Below are 21,343 nucleotides of genomic sequence, written 5' to 3'. Positions count from 1 at the left end.
GACCTCTTAGGGCAGGGCTGAGGATCAGCCATAGCTGTTTGTTCCGCCCAGAGGCTTTTGCATATGAATGGGCTGGCCCTCTGAGATCTTAAATTACCTAACAAACTGCAGCTGGGACAGAGAGACCCAGAACATCCAAAAGAAGGCTCAAGGCCCCACAGCAGCTTGCATTGCTTCACAGCTGGGCCTCATCTGGGCACCTCCAAACCCCAAACAAGGAAGAGGAATCTGCAGATCTCTCTGTACCTCCTGCTGGGTAGCCTCAGGAAGAGGCTAGATTAGCACCTCCTTAGAGATCCAAGTGCCAGTGTACCCAGTGGTCAGAGTGGGACCAACCAGATTACAACTCCTCAGATCCATAAGGGACACACTCAGGGGGCAGACTCAGTAAGCACCAAAGCCCCACTGAAGCAAGTCTTGCCACATAAGGGTGTTTCCAGCACAGAGGTTCTCCCACTGTAGACACAGCTGATTCTCACAGCCAATTGGCCTGGAGGTCAATTTCTCCCAGTGATACCAACAACAATCAGGGCTTAACTACAACAAGACTGTGCACACAGCCCACAAAGGGGTGCACCAAGAGTGTCCACTTCAGGTAATTGGGGAGGCTGAGCCACTGGGCCCTATAGGACACCTAGCACACAAAGCCACTCTATCAACACCGGGAAGCAGCCAAAATGCGGAGACAAAGAAACAGATCACAAATGGTAGAAATGGAGGAAAGCAAATGACTCGATATAGAGTTCAAAACCACGGTTATAAGGTTTTTCAAGAATTTTCTAGAAACTGCCGATAAATTTAGTGAGACCCTGGAGGTTATGAACAAGGACCAACTAGAAATTAAGCATACACTGACTGAAATAAAGAATAATATACAGAGATCCAACAGCAGACTAGAGGATCCCAAGAATAAAGTCAAAGATTTGAAATACGAAGAAGCAAAAATCACCCAACCGGAAAAACAAAAAGAAAAAAGATCCAAAAATATGAAGATAGTGTAAGGAGCCTCTGGGACAACTTCAAATGTACCAACATCCAAATTATAGGGGTGTCAGAAGAAGAGAGAGAGCAAGATATTGAAAACCTATTTGAAGAAATAATGACAGAAAACTTCCCCTACCTGGTGAAAGAAATAGACTTCTAAGTCCAGGAAGCACATAGAATCCCAAACAAAAGGAATCCAAAGAGGACCACACCAAGACACATCATAATTAAAATGCCAAGGGCAAAAGACAAAGAGAGAATCTTAAAAGCAGTAAGAGAAAGACAGTCAGTTACCTACAAGGGAGTACCCATACGACTATCAGCTGATTTCTCAACAGAAACCATGCAGGCCAGAAGGGAGTGGCAAGAAATATTCAAAGTGATGAATAGCAAGAACCTACAACCAAAATTACTTTATCCAGCAAAGCTAACATTCAGAATTGAAGATCAGATAAAGAGCTTCACAGACAAGAAAAAGCTAAAGGAGTTCATCACCACCAAACCAGTATTATATGAAATGCTGAAGGGTATTCTTTAAGAAGAGGAAGAAGAAGAAAAAGGTAAAGATACAAATTATGAACAATTACATATCTATCAACAAGTGAATCTAAAAATCAAGTGAATAAAAAATCTGATGAACAGAGTAAACTGGTTAATATAATAGAATTAGGGGCATAGAAAGGGAGTGTGGGAAGAGACTGGACAAAAATCGTACACCTATGGATGAGGACAGTGTGGGGTGGGTAAGGGCAGAGGGTGGGATGGGAACTGGGTGAAGGGTAGCTATGGGGGGAAAAAAGAGAAACAACTGTAATAATCTGAACAATAAAGATTTATTTAAAAAAAGAAAGAAAGAAACTAATGAAACATTTGTTGGGATATATGAGGATAAAACAATAGCATGAGAATCTGCAGAATTTAGTAAGGTACCAAACATGAGGATGGAGAAAAGGTTAGGGAAGCACAGCTGGCTTCCTGTCAGCTTTAATGAAACTCTTTAAGTGTTCCAGTGTTCCCAGTATAGCGATCTGCTTAAGAGTCAGTTATTTAGTCCAAGTGAAAGCTGTAAAATGTCTTATATGTACAATAAAGAGTTTAACTTGTTTCCCGACAGACTGAGGTTACCTTTGACAGTCTACTCTCTCCTACCCCACCCTGCTCACCCAAGATGCATCTCAAGAGTGTCAAGAACAATAAATGAGTCCTAACCGGGTAGCTCAGTTGGTTAAAGCATTGTCCCAATATACCAAGGTTATAGGTTCAATCCCCAGTCAGGGTACAGACAAAAAGCAACTAATGAATGCATAAATAAGTGGAACAACAAATCGATGTTTCTTTTGCTCTTTCTCCCCATTCCTCTCTTTCTCTGAAATCAATCAATAATTTTTTTATTTTTTATTTTTTATTTTTTAAATATATTTTATTGATTTTTTACAGACAGGAAGGGAGAGGGTCAGAGAGTTAGAAACATCGATGAGAGAGAAACATCGATCAGCTGCCTCCTGTACACCCCCTACTGGGGATGTGCCCACAACCAAGGTACATGCCCTTGAATGGAATCGAACCTGGGACCTTCAGTCCGCAGACCAACGCTCTATCCACTGAGCCAAACTGGTTAGGGCAATCAATAATTTTTTTAAAAGAACAATAAATGAGAATTAAAAAATATTTTTTTAAGTACATACCTGTTTTAGGCCATAATGCATTGACTGCAATTTCACCTTTAAATTCTTCTGCCATTCCAAGCACACACATAGACATACCATACTTAGCAATGGTATAAGCTGAAAGGAACCACAAGAAATAATAGTTAATTAAGAAATAAATTAATTTCTTTCTATTACTATTTTTTCCTGATACATTTTTTTAGAATTCTTTAATAATATAATATATACAAAGCATACTTTTAAAAACATACTCTTTAAAAAAAACAGTTTTTATGGAGGTATCTGAACAGGGGTGAGCTTCTTTATATATTTCCATCCTAACATTTTATTAAAAGAAAAGACACAGTAATAAACTTTAATTTCCCTTAATATTATTGGAATAAGTTACACTACTATTTCTTTTTTCTTTTTTAAAAGAGCTGTCTTTTTTTTTTTAATATAGTTATTGATTTTTTACAGAGAGGAAGGGAGAGAGACAGAGAGTTAGAAACATCGATGAGAGAGAAACATCGATCAGCTGCCTCCTGCACATCTCCCACTGGGGATGTGCCCGCAACCCAGGCACATGCCCCTGACCGGAATCGAACCCGAGACCCCTCAGTCCGCAGGCCGACGCTCCATCCACTGAGCCAAACCGGTTTCGGCTACACTACTCTTTCTTAATCTGTTTTTTTTTCTTTGTAAAGAATGAAAGTGATCATTTAAAGGGAAGTTACTGCTAGTAAAATAACAACTAAAGGCTACAAACTTGTTTATTAACCTTGTCAATGAAAATAGAAATTCTTTTAGTTTGCTTTGTGAAATAAGAACTAAGTCTCTGATACAACTATTTTAAAGGAGGTACTTACACATGAATCTTGTTATTTAACATACCTTGAATCATTAGTTTGCTGTGGAAGGTAAAGTATTTCATGCATAGTTTTTAATCAACATTATTGAAGAACTAGAGGCCTGATGCACGAAATTCATGCAAGGGGCTTGGCCCCCGCCTGCCATGGCGGCTGCCTCTGCCTCAGCCCCTGCCTCCTCGGCTTCGTTTGGAAGGTCGTCCGGAAGGTTAGTCCAGTCTAATTAGCATATTACACTTTTATTATTAAAGACTAGAGGCCCGGTGCACAAAATTTTGTGCACTTGGGGGGGAGGGGGGCCCCTCAACCCGGCCTGTGCCCTCTCGCAGTCTGGGACCCCTCGGGAGATAACGACCTACTGGCTTAGGCCTTCTCCCGGGTGGCAGAGGGAAGGCCCAATCCCTAGGTGCAGCCCCTGGTCGGGCTCAGAGCAGGGCCGATTGGGGAGTTGGGGCGCCGCCCCCTGTCATACACAGAGCAGGTCAATCGGGAGGTTGTGATTCCACCCTCAGTCATGCTCAGGGTAGGGTCGATTGGGGGGTTGGGGCACCATCCCCTGTCACACTCAAGGCAGGGTCGATGGGGAGGTTGCGGCGCCACCCTCTGTCACACACAGAGCAGGGCCAATCAGGGGGTTGGGGCATTTCCCCCTGTCACTCACAGAGCAGGGCCCATCAGGGGGGTTGGGGCTCTGTACCCTGTCACGCACAGAGCAGGGCCCATCAGGGGGGTTGGGGCTCTGTACCCTGTCACGCACAGAGCAGGGCCCATCAGGGGGTTGGGGCGCCACCCTCTATCACCCACAGAGCAGGGACGATCAGGGGGTTAGGGTGCCGCCATTCTCACACTCAGGGCAGGGCCGATGGGGAGGTTATGGCTCTACCCCGTCACACACAGAGCAGGGCCCGTGTGGGTGGGGGGTGGTTGGGGCGCCGCACCCTGTCACCCACAGAGCAGGGCCGATCAGGGGGTTGGGGCCCCGCACCCTGTCACACACAGAGCCGCAGGGCGATCAGGGGGTTTGGGTGCTGCCCGCTGTCACGCTGATCCCAGTGCCGGAAGGCCTTGCGGCTCCGCTGATCCCGGTGCTGGGAGGCATATTACCCTTTTACTATATAGGGTAGAGGCCTGGTGCATGGGTGGGTGCCGGCTGGTTTGCCCTGAAGGGTGTCCTGGATCAGGGCGGGGGTCCCCACTGGGGTGCCTGGCCAGCCTGGGTGAGGGGATGATGTCTGTTTGCAGCTGGTCACACACCCTTCAGGGTGGGGGTCCCCACTGGGGTGCCTGGCCAGTCTGGGTGAGGAGCTGAGGGCTGTTTTCAGGCTGGGGTGACTGAAGCTCCCAACCGCTCCTTTTTTTCTTTTCTTTTTTTTTATTCTGGGCCAGCTTTAGCTTTGAGGCTTGGCTCCAGCTCTTAGGCCTCTGCTGCTGAAAGTAGGTTTCTGGCCTTTGCTTACAATGTTGCGATCCTGCTGGCTGAAGCCCAGCAGGTTTCTGGGGTTTTGTTTAGTTTCTATGTTTGTTACATCATTGTTTGCAGCTCAGAGGCCTGCAGCGGCAGGCGGGGAACAGTGTAGTCCTCTGTCACTGAAGCAAGCAAGCCTCATGTTAGTTTCAAGCTGCCTGGCTGCCGGCCGCCATCTTGGCTGACAGTTTATTTGCATATCGCCCTGATTAGCCAATGGGAAGGGTAGCGGTCGTACGCCAATTACCATGTTTCTCTTTTATTAGATAGGATAAGTTACATTCAATAAAACACACTCATTGGGACTTGAGGGAGCTTTCTGGGATGATGGAAATGCATATCTTGATTTGGATGTTGGCTTTACAGGTGTATACATTTGTCAAAACTCGTCAAACTGAACCCTTAAGATCTGCGCATTTTAATGAATACATATTATACCTAAATTCTATAATTATAGACAAAAGTTTAAGAATCTACTTTCCAAAATGGTACTGATTCTGCATAGAAAATGTAATGCTAAAAGTATATGTAAATTGTGATTACATAATAGATGCACTGATTTAATGCAAAACAAATAAACAAACCACCTACCACAGTGCTGTTTGAACCACAGTGGATTTAGGTTCAGTGGTGGGCTGAGATTGAGGATATGAGCAATTTTACTCTTTTTCAAATGAGGAATACATGCTTTAGATCTGAAAGTGAAAGAAAACACAAGCCAAATGAATAGTTTTCTAATAACCACCCCACTTTTTAAAGTTTTATTTTAATCTACTTCTACAGAGGAACTGAATTTGTTTAGTAATCTAAAGAATACTTTTGTTTATTTTTACTCTTCTAGAATGAAAATGGGAAAAGCAACTAATTTTTCAACCTTGAAACTTTGCTTAATGGCCTGACGAAATAATCTACTTGATGATAATAATAAAATCCTTGGCATATTAGCCTTAAATCTAACTGAGGTTATCCTCAACTACATCCTTTAAAATTCTCCCTCCCCAACACACACACTTTTCAGTAACAGTTAATGTAATTGTCAGCCAGCACAGCTTGTACTGTGCAAAGAACATGGATATTCCAGTCAGACACACCTCGGTTCAAATTCTCCTTCTGCCCCTTCCTTGTGTGATCCTGGGGAAAATAGATAGCATTCTACTTCTCAGTTTTCTCATTGGTAAGTGTTGGTAATACCTGCTAAAATCTAGGATTGACCAAGGGATTAAAATGAGATGATATATGAGATACTTGAAACAGTTCATAATGCTAAACATGAAATAAACTACTACTATTATTACTATTATATAGGTTGGCTTATTTCATCTTAGTAGATGTGGTATTCCTACTATGCTGGAATTGTAATTTAATAACGTAACTCCCAATACATTTCCAAAGTTAATTTGCACCAGTATGCAATGCAATATGCCTTTGGGAACAATATTAAGTTTTTGGTTTTTTAAAATACTGTTTATAAAGGTAGGCAATTTATTTTACAGGAGACTCAGGTCCAATATTTAAAAATTTTTCATTATTAAGTTATAACATGTTAAATATTGTAGCGCAAAAATTTTGTAGCTTTTAATTTTATTTCATATTCAATAACTTCTAGAAGTTTGAACTTGTCCTCTCTTCTTTCAAGTCAATTTTCTTATTACAATATTCTTGGAACCACCAGCAATATTTTTTCAAATTTATAAACCAATTACAATCAATATCACTAATGAATTTTTATATATATTATTCCTTTCCAAAGGTGCTTCACTTTTATGGGGGTGAGGTTGGGAGAGACAACCAATATTAGAACTGACAGTGATTAAAACAGTGAACTGCACCTCAAAACATCAATAGGAAACAAACTAAATCTATTCCAGGCATAAGACCATATTTCACATTCAAAGGAATGTAGTTTAGGCCGTCATTTTCATTTTTGGAAAATAACCTCAGAATAGATATGGGTCCAAATTGTTCTTGCCAAATGGGTTTTCCAAAGACATAATTTCACAAGGAATGAACAGTGAAAACCATGCATTTGTGTTTACACAAGTCATAATGTCAACTAAAAAAGCCAAGCTTTTGACCCATTCTTTGTTTGGAAACTGATCTGGGAATTCTCTCTTGAGTGGCAAAGAGAGTCAATTTCCTTAACAATACACTGGCCACACAATCTTGCCATACAGTAGATGATCATGTTTGTATTCAACATGAGTAAAGCACTGATCTGTCTGTGTTTCAAATCATGGAGGTGTATTTAGTACTTAGAATTCATAACATAGTCCATTTTTTTACTTTTTAGCCAGACACTTTTTGTGTCTTTGTAGCTAGTGAACAATACAATGAACAAACTTAATTTCTGCACTTCTGTGAAACATTTCTACAGTAGGTAAGTTTTTTAAAATATATATTTTTATTGATTTCAGAGAGGGAGAGGGAGAGAGAGATAGAAACATCAATGATAGGAGAGAATCATCAATTGGCTGTTTCCTGCATGCCCCACACTGGGGATCGAGCCCATAACCTGGGCATGTGCCCTGACCAGGAATCGAACCATGACCTCCTCCGGTTCATAGGTCTACGCTCAATCACTGAACCACACCAGCTGGGCATCACTGATGTTTTTTTCTCTCTCTTCCTCTCTGAAATCAATAAAAATATATTTGAAAATAAATAAATAGGTTCATAATGAGCTTCCTGTTATTTATATAACTAAAACCCAAGTGTTTTCAAAGGAAGGAGAGACTATTGCTGGCTTAATTAGAAGACTTGGTATGCATATATAGTGTCCCCATAAAATATATACACACACTTTGAATAATTATAAAGGCAATGTTTATTAAAATATATTTCATTTTCAAAATTGAGCTAACAGCTGTTAAAGTGTGTATGTATATTTGGGGGATACCCTGTATGTATTTCTTCATATAAATGTTTGAAAATACATGAGCTATCCTGTAGTATTAATTAGATTTACAGGGGGGGGGAAGATCTCTGAATAAAACAATTTATTTGAAATACTATCTACTAACTTGGAGCACTTTTAGGCCGTTTGGCTGGATTTTAAACTGTATTGCCAATCTGTTTCAACTCTGTTTACTAACTAGTCTTCTGAGAAAACATTTCAACATTTTCCCCGACAATTCTTTTTTTTTCCTTTCTAAATAAAGTATTTTTGTAAATTGAGACAAGTCTCTCTTTTTTTAAACTTATTTTTATTGATTTCAGAGAGGAAGGGAGAAGGGGAGAGAGAGATAGAAACATCAATGATGAGAGAGAATCATTAATTGGCTGCCTTCTGCACACCCCCTATTGGCGATCAAGCCCAAAACCCAGGCATGTGCCCTTGACCCGAATCAAACTTGGGACCCTGCAGTCCACAGGCTGACACTCTATCCACTGAGCCAAATCGGCTAGGGCTTTCCCCGACAATTCTTTAACTTACGTAAGGTAGGTGCCTCTGGTGTTGACATTCATCATCAAATCCACCCTCTTCGTAGGTGTCTCCAATGTGTTGGTCAAGCTAATAGCACTGGCATTATTCACCAACACATCAATTCCTGTTTTCAAATAATCAATTCCTATTAATGTAATTTAAAGTTTATAACAAAAAGAAATAAAAACATTTACTCTGTGTAGTTGAATCTAAGTTAGTTCACAAATACTTCTTTTAGATAAATTGACTAACCAATACACCAATATAAAACTAAGTAGCTGTGTCAAAATACCCAAATGATTTTCACTAGCACAATGGAGACAGACCATCATCAGAGCTCCATGTGAAAGTACAAGGAGGCTTAGTCCTTGGTGTTTTGTAGCTTCCATTCTTATCTGTTCTCTTACGTCCTGGTCATCCCTCCTTGTCTCTAAGAACTTAAGATTAGCTTCTTTAAAATTTTCCCTCTTCTCTAGCATCTTTCCAAAGCCTGTCCTTCCAAGCACACAGATCTCCCTCCCTTCTAAGGCCCTTTCTGGTGTTGGGAACTGAGAAGAGAGAAAAGACCCAGAGTTTCAATTCCAGGCAAATCATCAAAGATCAAGTGTGTTTTGGTAACTCATTTATAAAATAAAATGAATCTAGAATAATGATTATTGCTGCACCTTGTATCCAGTCTTCCTTCCCCAGTCACTGCATATGTAACATATGGTTATAGTAATTGAATAGAGGCAAGAGAATGGGATCTAAGGAACTACTTTAGGTTACATGTATGTTATTGTCAAGATCCTAACCTTATACTTGGTGGTAAAAGTGTTATATTATTCAAAATAATTTTTGCCAAATAAAAAGAAACCCCTCATCAGATGGTTTTGAACTACATTTCTATATGAACAAATTTCATTTTTGGTTATACTCCAAAGACTCAGAAAAAAAATTAATTAAAGTTATAGTTACACCTATATTTTATCAATATTCAGTAATTATTTCAGAATTACGGCACTACCTCCAAATTTCTCAACTGCTTTCTCCACTGCATTACTGATTTGTTGTTCATCTCTGACATCAACAATACATGGCAAGGCCTTTCCTCCAGCGGCTTCAACTATGAAGAATAAAGAAACAAAAGGAGCATTAAAGCATGTAAATATTAAACCTTTCATTCTGATATGAGTCAAAAGAAACAAGTACCCTATTTTCAGAAAATCAATATAAATAACTATGTCTTATAACCACTAGTGACTCTGCCCATACAGTAGGACAGATTGTCTAACCCATATTCAGCCTCAAACTAGATAGACTAGTTCCATTAAAAAACAAAGAGGAATTTTAAAATTCTATTAAAAAGCTAAAAAAGGAAGGTAATCTTAAAAACCTACTATGAGCACTGGCCAGTTTGGCTCAATGGTTGAACATCAGTCCGAGGACTAAATGGTCATGGGCTCCATTCCCTGTCAAGGGCACCAAGGGCACGTACCTCGGCTGTGAGTTTGATCCCCATCCCTGGTCAGGGCTCATGCGGGAGGCAACCAATCGATGTGTCTCTCTCAATGTTTCTCTTTCTCTCCCTCCCTTCCACTCTCTCTCTAGGGATCAATGGAGAAAATATCCTTGAGTGAGGATTTTTTTTAAACTATTATGAAAAATTTCAAAAAATATAAAGAACAAGATAATAAACTACCATGAACCTATCACCTATCTTCAATAATTGTTAATGTTCAGCCAGTATAATTTATCTACATCCAACCTCATTTTGTTTTTTGCTGTTGTCTCTTTTTTTATCCCCACCCGAAGATATTTTTCCATTGATTTTTAGGGATAGTGGGAGAGAGAGGGAAAGACAGAGAAACATTGATTGGTTGCCTTCTACACATGCCCTGACAAGGGCCTAGGCCGGGGAGGAGCCTGCAACTGAGGTACATGCCCTTGACCTTGATATGAACCCAGGATCTTTTGGGTCCATAGGCCAAGACTTCATGCACTGAGCCAAACCAGCTAGGGCTGCTGGTGTATTTTAAAACAAATCCCAGACATCACTTCATTCATCAATATTTGATACGTATTCTCTTTACATAACCACAGTGCTATTAAAATAACTAACAAAACCAACAACCTCAGGTAAAGTTGAATTTTTAAGCTCTCTCTCCTGGCACTGTGCCTAGCACAATGCCTTGAATATAAGCACTCAGTAATTATTTGTGGACTGAAAGTGTTAATGACTTGAAAATGGTGCAGAAAATAAATAACATAGAGAGCTTTTTCAAAGTGTTCACATCATCCACCTCGCAAATTCTCTATTTCCACTCTCCCATTCTCCACTCAGATTCAAGAACCACTGCCCTCATGAGACACAATTTTTAATGGGAGTCTCTCATATCACTCAAAAGTGCTGGAGGAGAAAAACAGTTCCCAATCACTGCTCTAAGGTGACAAAATACTTTAAGCAGATAAACTTATTTTTAGGGTAGCTTTCAAAAAGCTATAATTAAACTCTCCAGTAAATTATCTATGTATTGCAACCATGGTGAGGATAGTTCATGAAATGGCATTGTCACACTCACTCACTTTCTTCAGCAGCAGTATAGATTGTGCCTGGAAGTTTGGGGTGTGCTTGAGTGGTCTTTGCAGCAATGACAATGTTTGCTCCGTCCTTTGCTGCTTTCAATGCAATAGCTTTGCCAATACCACGGCTTGCACCTGTGATAAAAACTGTACATCCTGCCAGCTTCCTACAACAGAACAAATGGACTTTATTAGAAACCTCAATGCTTTATTTACTTACCAGTATAAAGAACGTCTATCTATCTATCTATCTATCTATCTATCTATCTATCTATCTATCTATCTATATTTGTAATGTTTCCTCCTCTGTGAAACTTCCTCTAAACCTTCCTCCCTTCCCATCTGATTAGTTAATAACTCTACTGTTCTCGCATTGCATGATGATTTATAAATTATTTATTACAACTTCAGTTGGCCAGTCTTGCAGTGATTTGGCAAACAAAATCTACTCAAATGAAAAATAAATCTTAAAGAGAAACAAGGAGTTAATAAACTATATAAATATGTATTTTTCTCCCACAGAGAAGTGTTAACAAAACTTATACCTGGTATGTGAATGGTGGGGATATGAATAAATTTTATTGTATTCTTTATATTCTTTGGAATTTTTCATATTTTCTACATACCACTTGAAAGAAATGACCTAAAACCAAATAATTGTTCAATGGATGCCCATCTTTGTTCATAGTGGCCAGAATGGAAACATTGTAAATGTCCATCAACTAATGAATGGATAAATAAAATGTGGTATATCCGTACAGTGGAGTATATTCAGCAATAAAAATGAATGAGGTACTGATCCAAGCTGCAACATGGAAGAACCTTGAAAACATTATGCTAACTGAAAAAAAGCCATTTATGAAGGACCACGTGTTAGGTGATTCCATTTATATGACATATCCAGAATCAACAAATCTACAGAGACACAAAAATTAATGGTTGCCTAGATCTGGGGGTGGGGTTGTTGGGGATTGATAGCTGAGAGGTGTGGGTTTTCTTTTAGGGGTGATAAAAAGATTTTAAAATTGATTATGCTGATGGCTACACAACTCGGTGAATATACTAAAAGTCACTGAATTGTGTGTTTTTTTAATATGTTTATTGATTTCAGAGAGATAGGGAGAGGAGAGAGAGAAACAGCAATGATGAGAGAGAATCATTGATTGGCTGCCTCCTGCATGCCCCACACTGGGGGGATCAAGCCAGCAACCCTGGCATGTGCCCTGACCAGGAATCGAATCGTGACCTCCTGGTTCATGGGTCAATGCTCAACCACTGAGCCACGCTGGCTGGGCTGAACTGTATACAGTGGGGCCTTGACTTACGAGTGTGCCGACTAACAAGTTTTTTGAGATACCAGCGGTCTCTCGGCCGATTTTTTGCATTGAGTTGATAGAGCAATTTGAGTTAACAAACTCCTTAATGAGCTCCTTAACGAGCTCGGTCTCGGAATGAATTAAACTCGTAAGTCAAGGCCCCACTGTACTTTAAGTGAGTAAATTGTGTGGTACGCGAATTGCATCTCAATAAAGCTGTTAAACATATAAACCTAGAAGGCTGGCAAAGAGCTCAAGGTATTGATCAAAAGATTCTCTAATCCAAATGTACCGAAGTAAGTTACCTATTCACTTTTTACATCTATCCCCCTTAACTTTAAACATTGTACTTACTTAGTTGTTAGATGGGAAGAAAATATCTAAAATAAAGTCAGAAAACAGGGAGGGAAACCCACTTTCTTGTTTACTCTCTAAAGGCAAATAAGAAAGCATTTTTAAAAAAATAGAGGACAGCAAAAGTGACAACAATGACAAAGAGAAAAGGAGACAGTAACCAGAGACATGAGTAATATATAAGCAGGCTTGTTAACAAAAGAACGTAAGGCTCTTGCCAAGATCTGGAGGAGTGACCAGAGATGGTGTGAGGAGGGTTAACCAGGAAGGCGAGTGGAGAAGTGAGGAAGAAACAGAGAGGTGGCAACTATTTTTAGTGAAGTATAGTAAACATACAAAAAAGTATATAAACCAAAGTATATGGTTTAAAGAACAAAATAAAATGAATACCAAGAAACAAAAACAGAACATTACTAATCCCCCAGAAACCGCCTGTCTATTTTTAACTCTATCCTCCTTCTTCCTCCCCACCTATTAAAATAGTAACAACTATTTTGTTTTTTATATTTTTAAAGAACAGTTGACATACAATATTATATTAGTTTCAGGTGTACAACATAATGATTTGACATTTATATAGCTTATGACCATGGTAAGTCTGGTAACCATCTGTCATCGTATAAAGTAATGATGTTATTGACTACATCTCCTATGCTGTACATTACATCCCTATGATTTACTTACAAGTTTGTACTTCTTATTCCCCTTCATCTTTTTTGCCCATGCCCTCATACCCCTCCTCTCTGGCAACCTCAGTTTGTTCTATGTATCTGTAAGTCTGTTTCTTTTTTGTTGTGTTCGTTTCTCGGATTCCACATATAAATTAAGTCAGGCAGTATTTTTCTTTCTCTGGGTTACTGCACTTAGCACACTTAGCATCATACTCCCTAGGCCCAGCTATGCTGTCACAAATGTTAAGATTTCATTATTTTTGTGGCTGAATAATATTCCATTGTGTATTTTCTTTATTCATCTTTTGGTGGACACCTAAGGTGTTTCCATACCTTACATATTGTAAATAATGCTGCAATAAACACAGGGATGTATATATCTTTTTTAACTTAGTGTTTTCATTTTCTTTGAATATATACCCAGAAGTGGAATTGCTGGACCCTATGGTAATTCTATTTTCAATTTTTTGAGGAACCTCCATACTGTTTTTCATAGAAACTGCACCAACTTACAACCCCACCAACAGTGCACAAGGGTTCTCTTTTCTCTACATGCTCGCCAATACTTGTTATATGTTGCTTTTGGATAACAGCCATTCTGACAGGTGTGAGGTGATATTTCATTGTGGTTTTGATTTGCATTTCCATTTGTATGTCTTCTGTGAACAAATATCTATTCAGGTGCTCTGCCCATTTTTTAATTGAGTTTTTAAAATAAATCTTTATTGTTCAGATTATTACAGTTGTTCCTCTTCCCCCCCCCATAGCTCCCCTCCACCTGGTTCCCACCCCACCCCATGCCCTTATCCCCCGCCACTGTCCTCATCCATAGGTATAGGATTTTTGTCCAATCTCTTCCCGCACCCCCGCACCCTCTTCTCCCCGAGAATTGTCATCCACTCCCTTTCTATGCCCCTGCTTCTATTATATTCACCAGTTTATTCTGACTTAATTTTTAGATTCACTTGTTGATAGATATTTATTTGTTGTCACTTTGTTGTTCATATTTTTTATCTTTACCTTTTTCTTCTTCTTCCTCTTCTTAAAGAATATCCTTCAGCATTTCATACAATCCTGGTTTGGTGGTGATGAACTCCTTTAGCTTTTTCTTGTCTGTGAAGCTCTTTATCTGACCTTCAATTCTACATGATAGCTTTGCTGGGTAGAGTAATCTTGGTTGTAGGTTCTTGCTATTCATTACTTTGAATATTTCTTGCCACTCCCTTCTGGCCTGCATGGTTTCTGTTGAGAAATCAGCTGACAGTCGTATGGGTACTTCCTTGTAGGTAACTAACTGTTTTTCTCTTGCTGCTTTTAAGATTCTCTCTTTGTCTTTAGCCCTTGGCATTTTAATTATGATGTGTCTTGGTGTGGTCCTCTGTGGACTACTCTTATTTGGGGTTCTCTTCTCTTCCTGGACTTGTAAGTCTATTTCTTTCACCAGGTAGGGGAAGTTTTCTGTCATGATTTCTTCTAATAGGCTTTCGGTATCTTGCTCTCTCTCTTCTTCTGGTACCCCCATAATTTGGATGTTGGTACATTTGAAGTTGTCCCAGAGGCTCCTTACACTATCTTTATATTTTTGGATTCTTTTTTCTTTTCAGGATGGGTGTTTTTTGCTTCTTCATATTCAAATCTTTGACTTGATTCTTGGGATCCTCTAGTCTGCTGTTGGATCTCTATATATTATTCTTAATTTCAATCAGTGTATGTTTAATTTCTGACTGGTCCTTTTCCATTTTTTTGGCATTCTCATTAAGATCCTTGAAGGTCTCACTAAGTTCCTCGGAGGTTCATAAAAGATTCTTGAGTAACCTTATAACTGTGGTTTTGAACTCTATGTCCAGTAGTTTGCTTTCCTCCATTTCTTTCATTTGTGACATGTTTCTCTGTCCCTGCATTTTGGCTGACTGCGAGGACCTTCTGTGTCTATAGTGGAAGAACTGCTGTGCTGGAGACACCCTTATGGGGTAGGACTTGCTTCAGTGGGGCTTCGGTGCTCACTGAGTCTGCCTCTTGAGTGTGTTCCTTATGGATGTGAGGAGTTGAAATCTACTATCTGACCACTGGGTACCCTGGCTCCTGGATCTCCAAGTCAACCACTGTGTGAGTCCACCCAGCAAGAGCTACAGTGATATCAGCAGATTTCTCCTCTTTGTTTGGGGTTTGGAAGTTTTGGAGCTCTCTGGACCAGCTGCAGTTTGTTAGGTTAGGCTGCAAAAGGGCAGGCGGTTCCTTTGCCCTGCTTGGGTGGGGATGTAAATTGAATGGGGCGGGGTCTCAGAGAATCACCAGGGCAGAGCAATCAGCAATGGCTGTCGTCAGCTATCTCCGTGACTCCTCACGTCTCCTCGTCTCCGCATCTCCGCATCCCCGAGTCCCGTGCCCCCACAGTAACAACGATCCCTGCGAGCAGCTCTGCGAGAAAGCCACCCTCGCTCTCCAACCCGCTGCAAGACAGTCCAGTTTCTCCCCGTAGGAGTCTGGGTCCCCAGAGTCTCGCCGTAAACGAGTTCAGTGCATTTGAGAGCTTGTATCCCCTTCCGATTGAAAAAAACTGCGCATCCAGGTGCAGCCTGCCTTGTGTGTGCCTCTGTACCTCTGTACTTGGCGCCTCTGCACCTCCTACCCAGTCTCAATGTGCTTTTTTCTTTCCTTCTAGTTGCAGAACTTCCACTCGGCCAGCTCTCCCATGGTTCTGGATAACAGCTGTTTTGTCTTTTAGTTGTAGTTTTAATGTGGCTGTGGGGGGCAGCACGTACAGGTTTATATCTTCTGCCGCCATCTTGGTTCTCCTTAATTGAGTTTTTGGTGTGTTTTTTTATGTTTGTTGAGTTGTATGAGTTCTTTATATATTTTGAATATTAACCCCTTATTGAGTATATCATTTGCAAATATATTCTCCCATTTGGTAGGTTGCCTTTTTGGTTTTTTGTTGGTTTCAAAGCAAAAAATAAACAAATGGGACTACATCAAATTAAAAAGGTTTTGCACAGCAAAGTAACAACTACTTTAAGTATTACTCATTCCCATGAGGCCGGTGTGGATCAGTGCTTGAGCATCGACCTATGAACCAGGAGGTCATGGTTCAATTCCTGGTTAGGCCACATGCCCGGGTTTTGGGCTCAATCTCCACTAGGGGGCGTGGAGGAGGCAGATGATCAATGATTCTCTGTCATCACTGATGTTTCTATCTCTCTCTCCCTTTCTCTTCCTCTCTCTAAAAATCAATAAAATGTAATTTAAAAAATAGATAAATATTATTCATTCCCTTGGTTTCTTTATTATTCCTAACTAGTGGCCCAGTGCACAAAATTCGTGTGTGGGGGGGTGTCCCTCACCCTGGCCTGCACCCTCTTCAATCTGGGACCCCTTGGGGGATGTCCAACTGCCCCCCTCCTGCCGGCTTGCTTGCCGCCAACTGCACCCCCCCCCACAGGCCTGCTTGCCCCCAACTGCTCCCCTCCTGCCAGCCTGATCGCCCCCAACTGCCCCACCAGCCGGTCTGCTCACCCCCAACTGTCTCTCACTGCTGACCTGCTTTCCCCCAACAGCTCCTCACTGCCGGCCTGACTGCCCCCAACTGCCCCCCTGCTGGCCTGCTCACTCCCAACTGCCCCTCTGCTGGCCTGATGCCAACTACCCCTCACTGCCGGCCTGCTCACCCCCAACTGCCCCCCCCACTGGCCTGATCGCCCCCAACTGCCCCCCACTGCCGGCCGGCTAGCCCCCAACTGCCCCCCTGCCGGCCTGATTGCCCCCAACTGCCCTCCCTGCCAGCCTGATCACCCCCAACTGCCCTCCCCGCCTGGCCTGATCGCTCCTAATCGCCTCTGCCTGGGGCCTGCCATCATGGCTTTGTCCCAAAGTACGTCCGGAAGGTCATACCCTTTTATTAGTATAGATACCTACATACCCATGTCTAAGCTAGGGCCAAATCTGTCCATTCATCTGTTAGTGTTTTTACAAATGAGCATTTATGCTCAATTTGATGCTAGAGAACACATAATTGGGGTTCAAATTAAGTATTCTCTAGCATCAAATTGAGCATAAATGCTCATCTGTAAAACATTATCTCTCTGTTATGGATTGAATTGTATCTATCAAAAGGATATGTTCAAGTACTAAACTCCAATATGTCAGAATTATTTGATGTAATACATTTGTATCCTTTAAAGAATACACATATATCCTTTGCCCAGATATAATCCTTTGTAGATGTAATTAGTATGGATGAGATCATATTAAATTAGGGTAGTCCCTTCGTCCAATATGACTGGTGCCTTTTTTTTTAATCTTCACCTGAGGATATTTTTTTAGAGAGAGTGAAAGTGAGGGAGGGTGGAGGGAGGCAAAGAGAGAAAGAGAGAGAGAAACATCGATGTGAGAGAGACATATTGATTGGTTGCCTCCCACATGTGCTTCAACTGGGGCTGGGGACTAAACCTGCAACCCAGGTATGTGCCCTTGATTGGGAATCAAATTCATGACCCTTCTGTGTGCGGACCAACATTTTAACCACTTAGCCACACCAGCCAGGGCATGACTGGTGTCTTTAAAAGAGGAGGGGAAATTATGTAGATAGACACAGGAAGAGTATCATGTGATGACAGCTGCAAGCTAAGAATGCCAAGGATTGCCAGCAGCTAGGAAAAGGCAAGGAAGGATTCTATCCAAAATTTCAGAGGATTCAGGGCCCTGCTGATTCTTTGATTTCAGACTTCTGGCCTACAGAATTGTGAGTGAATTCATTTCTGTTTTAAGCCACTCAAAGTACTTGGTTATGGCTGTCCTAGGAACCTACTACACTCTCTTCTCTCCAAAAAGAGTTTTATTCCTCTCATTAGTAGAATCTGTATTACAAAAAAAAGCACTCAATTATTTTGAATTTCACCAATAAAAAATATTATGGAAATTGGTTTTCTCATGATGTATAATACATCTTATACCTACATAATGGCTCCAATTTTGCCTCTTTCCCACAAAGCCTAAAATATTTACTACATGGCCTTTACAGAAAAAGTTTTGCCTAACCAGTCTAGACAATACACTATTTATTTTTTGCCTAACTTTGAATTTTATATAATAGATTCATATAGTAAATGTTATTCTAAGATTTGCTTCTTTCCAAGAATAATTAATTTTTTATTTATTTGTTTTTTTTAAAAAACGCCACTTTCTTTTTAATTTTTTTTAAATATATTTTATTGATTTTTTACAGAGAGGAAGGGAGAGAGATAGAGAGCCAGAAACATCGATGAGAGAGAAACATCGATCAGCTGCCTCCCGCACATCTCCTACTGGGGATATGCCCGCAACCCAGGTACATGCCCCCGACCGGAATCGAACCCAGGACCCCTCAGTCCGCAGGCCAACGCTCTATCCACTGAGCCAAACCGGTTTCGGCTTAATTTTTTCTTTGTTTGTTTTTTGTTAATCCTCAGCTGAGGATATTTTTCCATTGATTTTTAGGGAGAGTGGAAGAGAGAGGGAAAGACAGAGAGAAACATCAATGTGAGAAACATATCAATTGGTTACCTCCTGCACGAGCCCTGAGCAGGGCTCAGGCCAGGGAGGAGCCTGCAACCAAGGTACGTGCCCTTGACTGGAATAAAACCTGGGACCCTTTGGTCTGCAGGCTGATGCTCTATCCACTGAGCCAAACCAGCTAGGGCAGCCGTGAGCAAACTACAGCCCGCAGGCTGGATCCGGCCTGTCTGAAATGAATAAAACTATTGGAAAAAAAGACGGTACCCTTTTATGTAATGACTAGGGGCCCGGTGCATGAAATTCGTGCACTGGGTGTGTGGGGGGGAGTGTCCCTCAGCCCAGCCTGCCCCCTCTCACATACTGGGAGCCCTCAGGCATTGACCCCCATCACCCTCCAATCACAGGATCAGCCCCTTGCCCAGGCCTGACGCCTGTGACAGAGGCGTCAGGCCTGGGCAGGGGACCCTCATTTCCCCCCATCACTGGTTCTGCCCCCAGCCCAGGCCTGATGCCTCTGGCCCAGGCGTCAGGCCTGGGCAGGGGACCCCCAGACCCCTCCGATTGCTGTCTCTGCCCCTTGCCCAGGCCTGACGCCTCCACCAGAGGTGTCAGGCTTGGACAGGGGACCCCCATCTCCCCCCGATCACTGGCTCTGGCCCCCACCCAGGCCTGATGCCTCGGCCAGAGGAGTTGACCCTCATCACCCTCTGATCACCAATCACCGGATCGGCCCCTTGACCAGGCCTGAGGCCTCCGGCAGAGGTGTCAGGCCTGGGCAGGGGACCCCCAGCTCGCCGCGGTTGCTGGCTCCACCCCTGCCCAGGGCCTAATGCCTCTGGCCTAGGCGTCCGGCTCGGGCAGCGGGGACCCGCAGCTGCAGCGGCCCCGCGATCGTGGGCTTCGCTTTAGGCCCAGGCAAGGGACCCCTAGCTCCTGAGACTACCAGCTTCGACCGTGCCCAGCTCCCATCGCTGGCTCCACCCCTACTTCCTGCTATCACTGGCCAGGGCGGAAAAGGCACCTGATTCTCCGATCATGGCTGGGGGGCAGGGCAAAGGCGGCCCCAGGGCCGCCTTTGCCCTGCCCCCCAGCTCTTAGCTCCCCCCTGGGTTTCTGATCACTGTCAGTGGCAGGGGGCTTCTTCCTGCTTTCCCTTTCGCCTCCCTGCATTGTGCCTACATATGCAAATTAACCGCCATCTTGTTGGCAGTTAACTGCCAATCTTTGTTGGCAGTTAACTGCCAATCTTAGTTGGCAGTTAATTTGCATATAACCCTGATTAGCCAATGAAAAGGGTATCGCCGTACGCCAATTACCATTTTTCTCTTTTATTAGTGTAGATGTTTACTTTGAATTTATATTAGTTCACACAAACACTCCATCCATGCTTTTGTTCCAGCCCTCTGGTCCAGTTTAAGAACCCATTGTGGTCCTCGAGTCAAAAAGTTTGCCCACCCCTGAGCTAGGGCCAAAATAATTTTTAAAATGAATATATAATATTCCATATATGAATATACTATAAAGTATTTATTCATTCTACTGTTTATGGATGTTGGGGGTGATTTCCAGGTGTTTTGGTGTTTCTTTTTTGTATTATGAATATAAATATTCTTGTACATTTCTTCCAGTCAAATGTGCAAGAGTTTGTCTAGGGCATATATATTTACTGGTGAAACGGCTAGATTATAGGACATTGTTGTAGATTAAACATGGCTACAATTCCTTTGGCATTCCTTCCATTAAAAGGAGCATATTTTCCCCCTTCCCTTGTGTCTGGGTTAGCCTAATAATCTTTTTAAGCTTAGGCCAGTGGTCAGCAAACTCATTAGTCAACAGAGCCAAATATCAACAGTACAACGATTGAAATTTCTTTTGAGAGCCAAATTTTTTAAACTTAAACTATATAGGTAGGTACATTGTTATTAACTTAATTAGGGTACTCCTAAGCCGGCCTTTGCTAAAAACGTCCTCAATCTGATTGAGGTACGGTCGTTGAGGTCGACCCCTTTCAACTCTCCCATCCACACTCAGCTTGTATACATGTTTCGTCTATCTCCTTTCCGAAAACCGACTTCTGCACATGGGCCACAAAGTTTCAATTGCACTGTACATGCGCGCCCACATGTGGTATTTTGTGGAAGAGCCACACTCAAGGGGCCAAAGAGCCGCATGTGGCTCGCGAGCCGCGGTTTGCCAACCACTGGCCTAGGCTATAGATGACTGGCAGCTTCCACTTTCTCTCTCTCAAAAGCCAAATGTCATGCTGCAAAGAACAAGGACAGATTACTAAATAATGAGAGACCATTTGAGAGAGGATCTGCAGGGTGAGGCCATTTAGGACATTTCAGCCTCAGCCAAGGATCCAGCTACATGCAACCATATGAATGATCTCAACTTCCAGTATGGAGAGCAGAGAAACACTCAACCCAAAGATCTGTGAATAATAAATCATTGGTTTATCTTTTAATTGTTCTCTTTAATCTATCCAGAATTTTTGTATATGAATTGAGGTAGGGATCCAATTATACTTCTTCCCATATGAATAACCAACTGCCAAAGTCT

General features: G+C 41.9%; 1 protein-coding gene across 1 annotated transcript in view; it reads right to left on the bottom strand.

Moving 5' to 3' along the window:
- Positions 1 to 21,343, bottom strand: part of HSDL2 (hydroxysteroid dehydrogenase like 2) — a 49,606-nt gene that overhangs the window by 20,514 nt on the left and 7,749 nt on the right. The window contains exons 2-6 of the mRNA XM_059657664.1: positions 10,954 to 11,117; positions 9,395 to 9,493; positions 8,398 to 8,512; positions 5,556 to 5,659; positions 2,670 to 2,768 (exon numbers count right to left, since the gene is read on the bottom strand). Of these exons, the coding sequence (XP_059513647.1) occupies positions 2,670 to 2,768; positions 5,556 to 5,659; positions 8,398 to 8,512; positions 9,395 to 9,493; positions 10,954 to 11,117 (581 nt within the window). The remainder of the gene's footprint in view (positions 1 to 2,669; positions 2,769 to 5,555; positions 5,660 to 8,397; positions 8,513 to 9,394; positions 9,494 to 10,953; positions 11,118 to 21,343) is intronic.

This window comes from Myotis daubentonii, chromosome 11, assembly GCF_963259705.1.
Source record: "Myotis daubentonii chromosome 11, mMyoDau2.1, whole genome shotgun sequence".
In the NCBI taxonomy this organism is placed as follows: Eukaryota; Metazoa; Chordata; class Mammalia; order Chiroptera; family Vespertilionidae; genus Myotis; species Myotis daubentonii.
The sequence above is the reverse complement of the archived record's forward strand: the minus strand, read 5'-3'. Positions and strand labels throughout refer to the sequence as shown.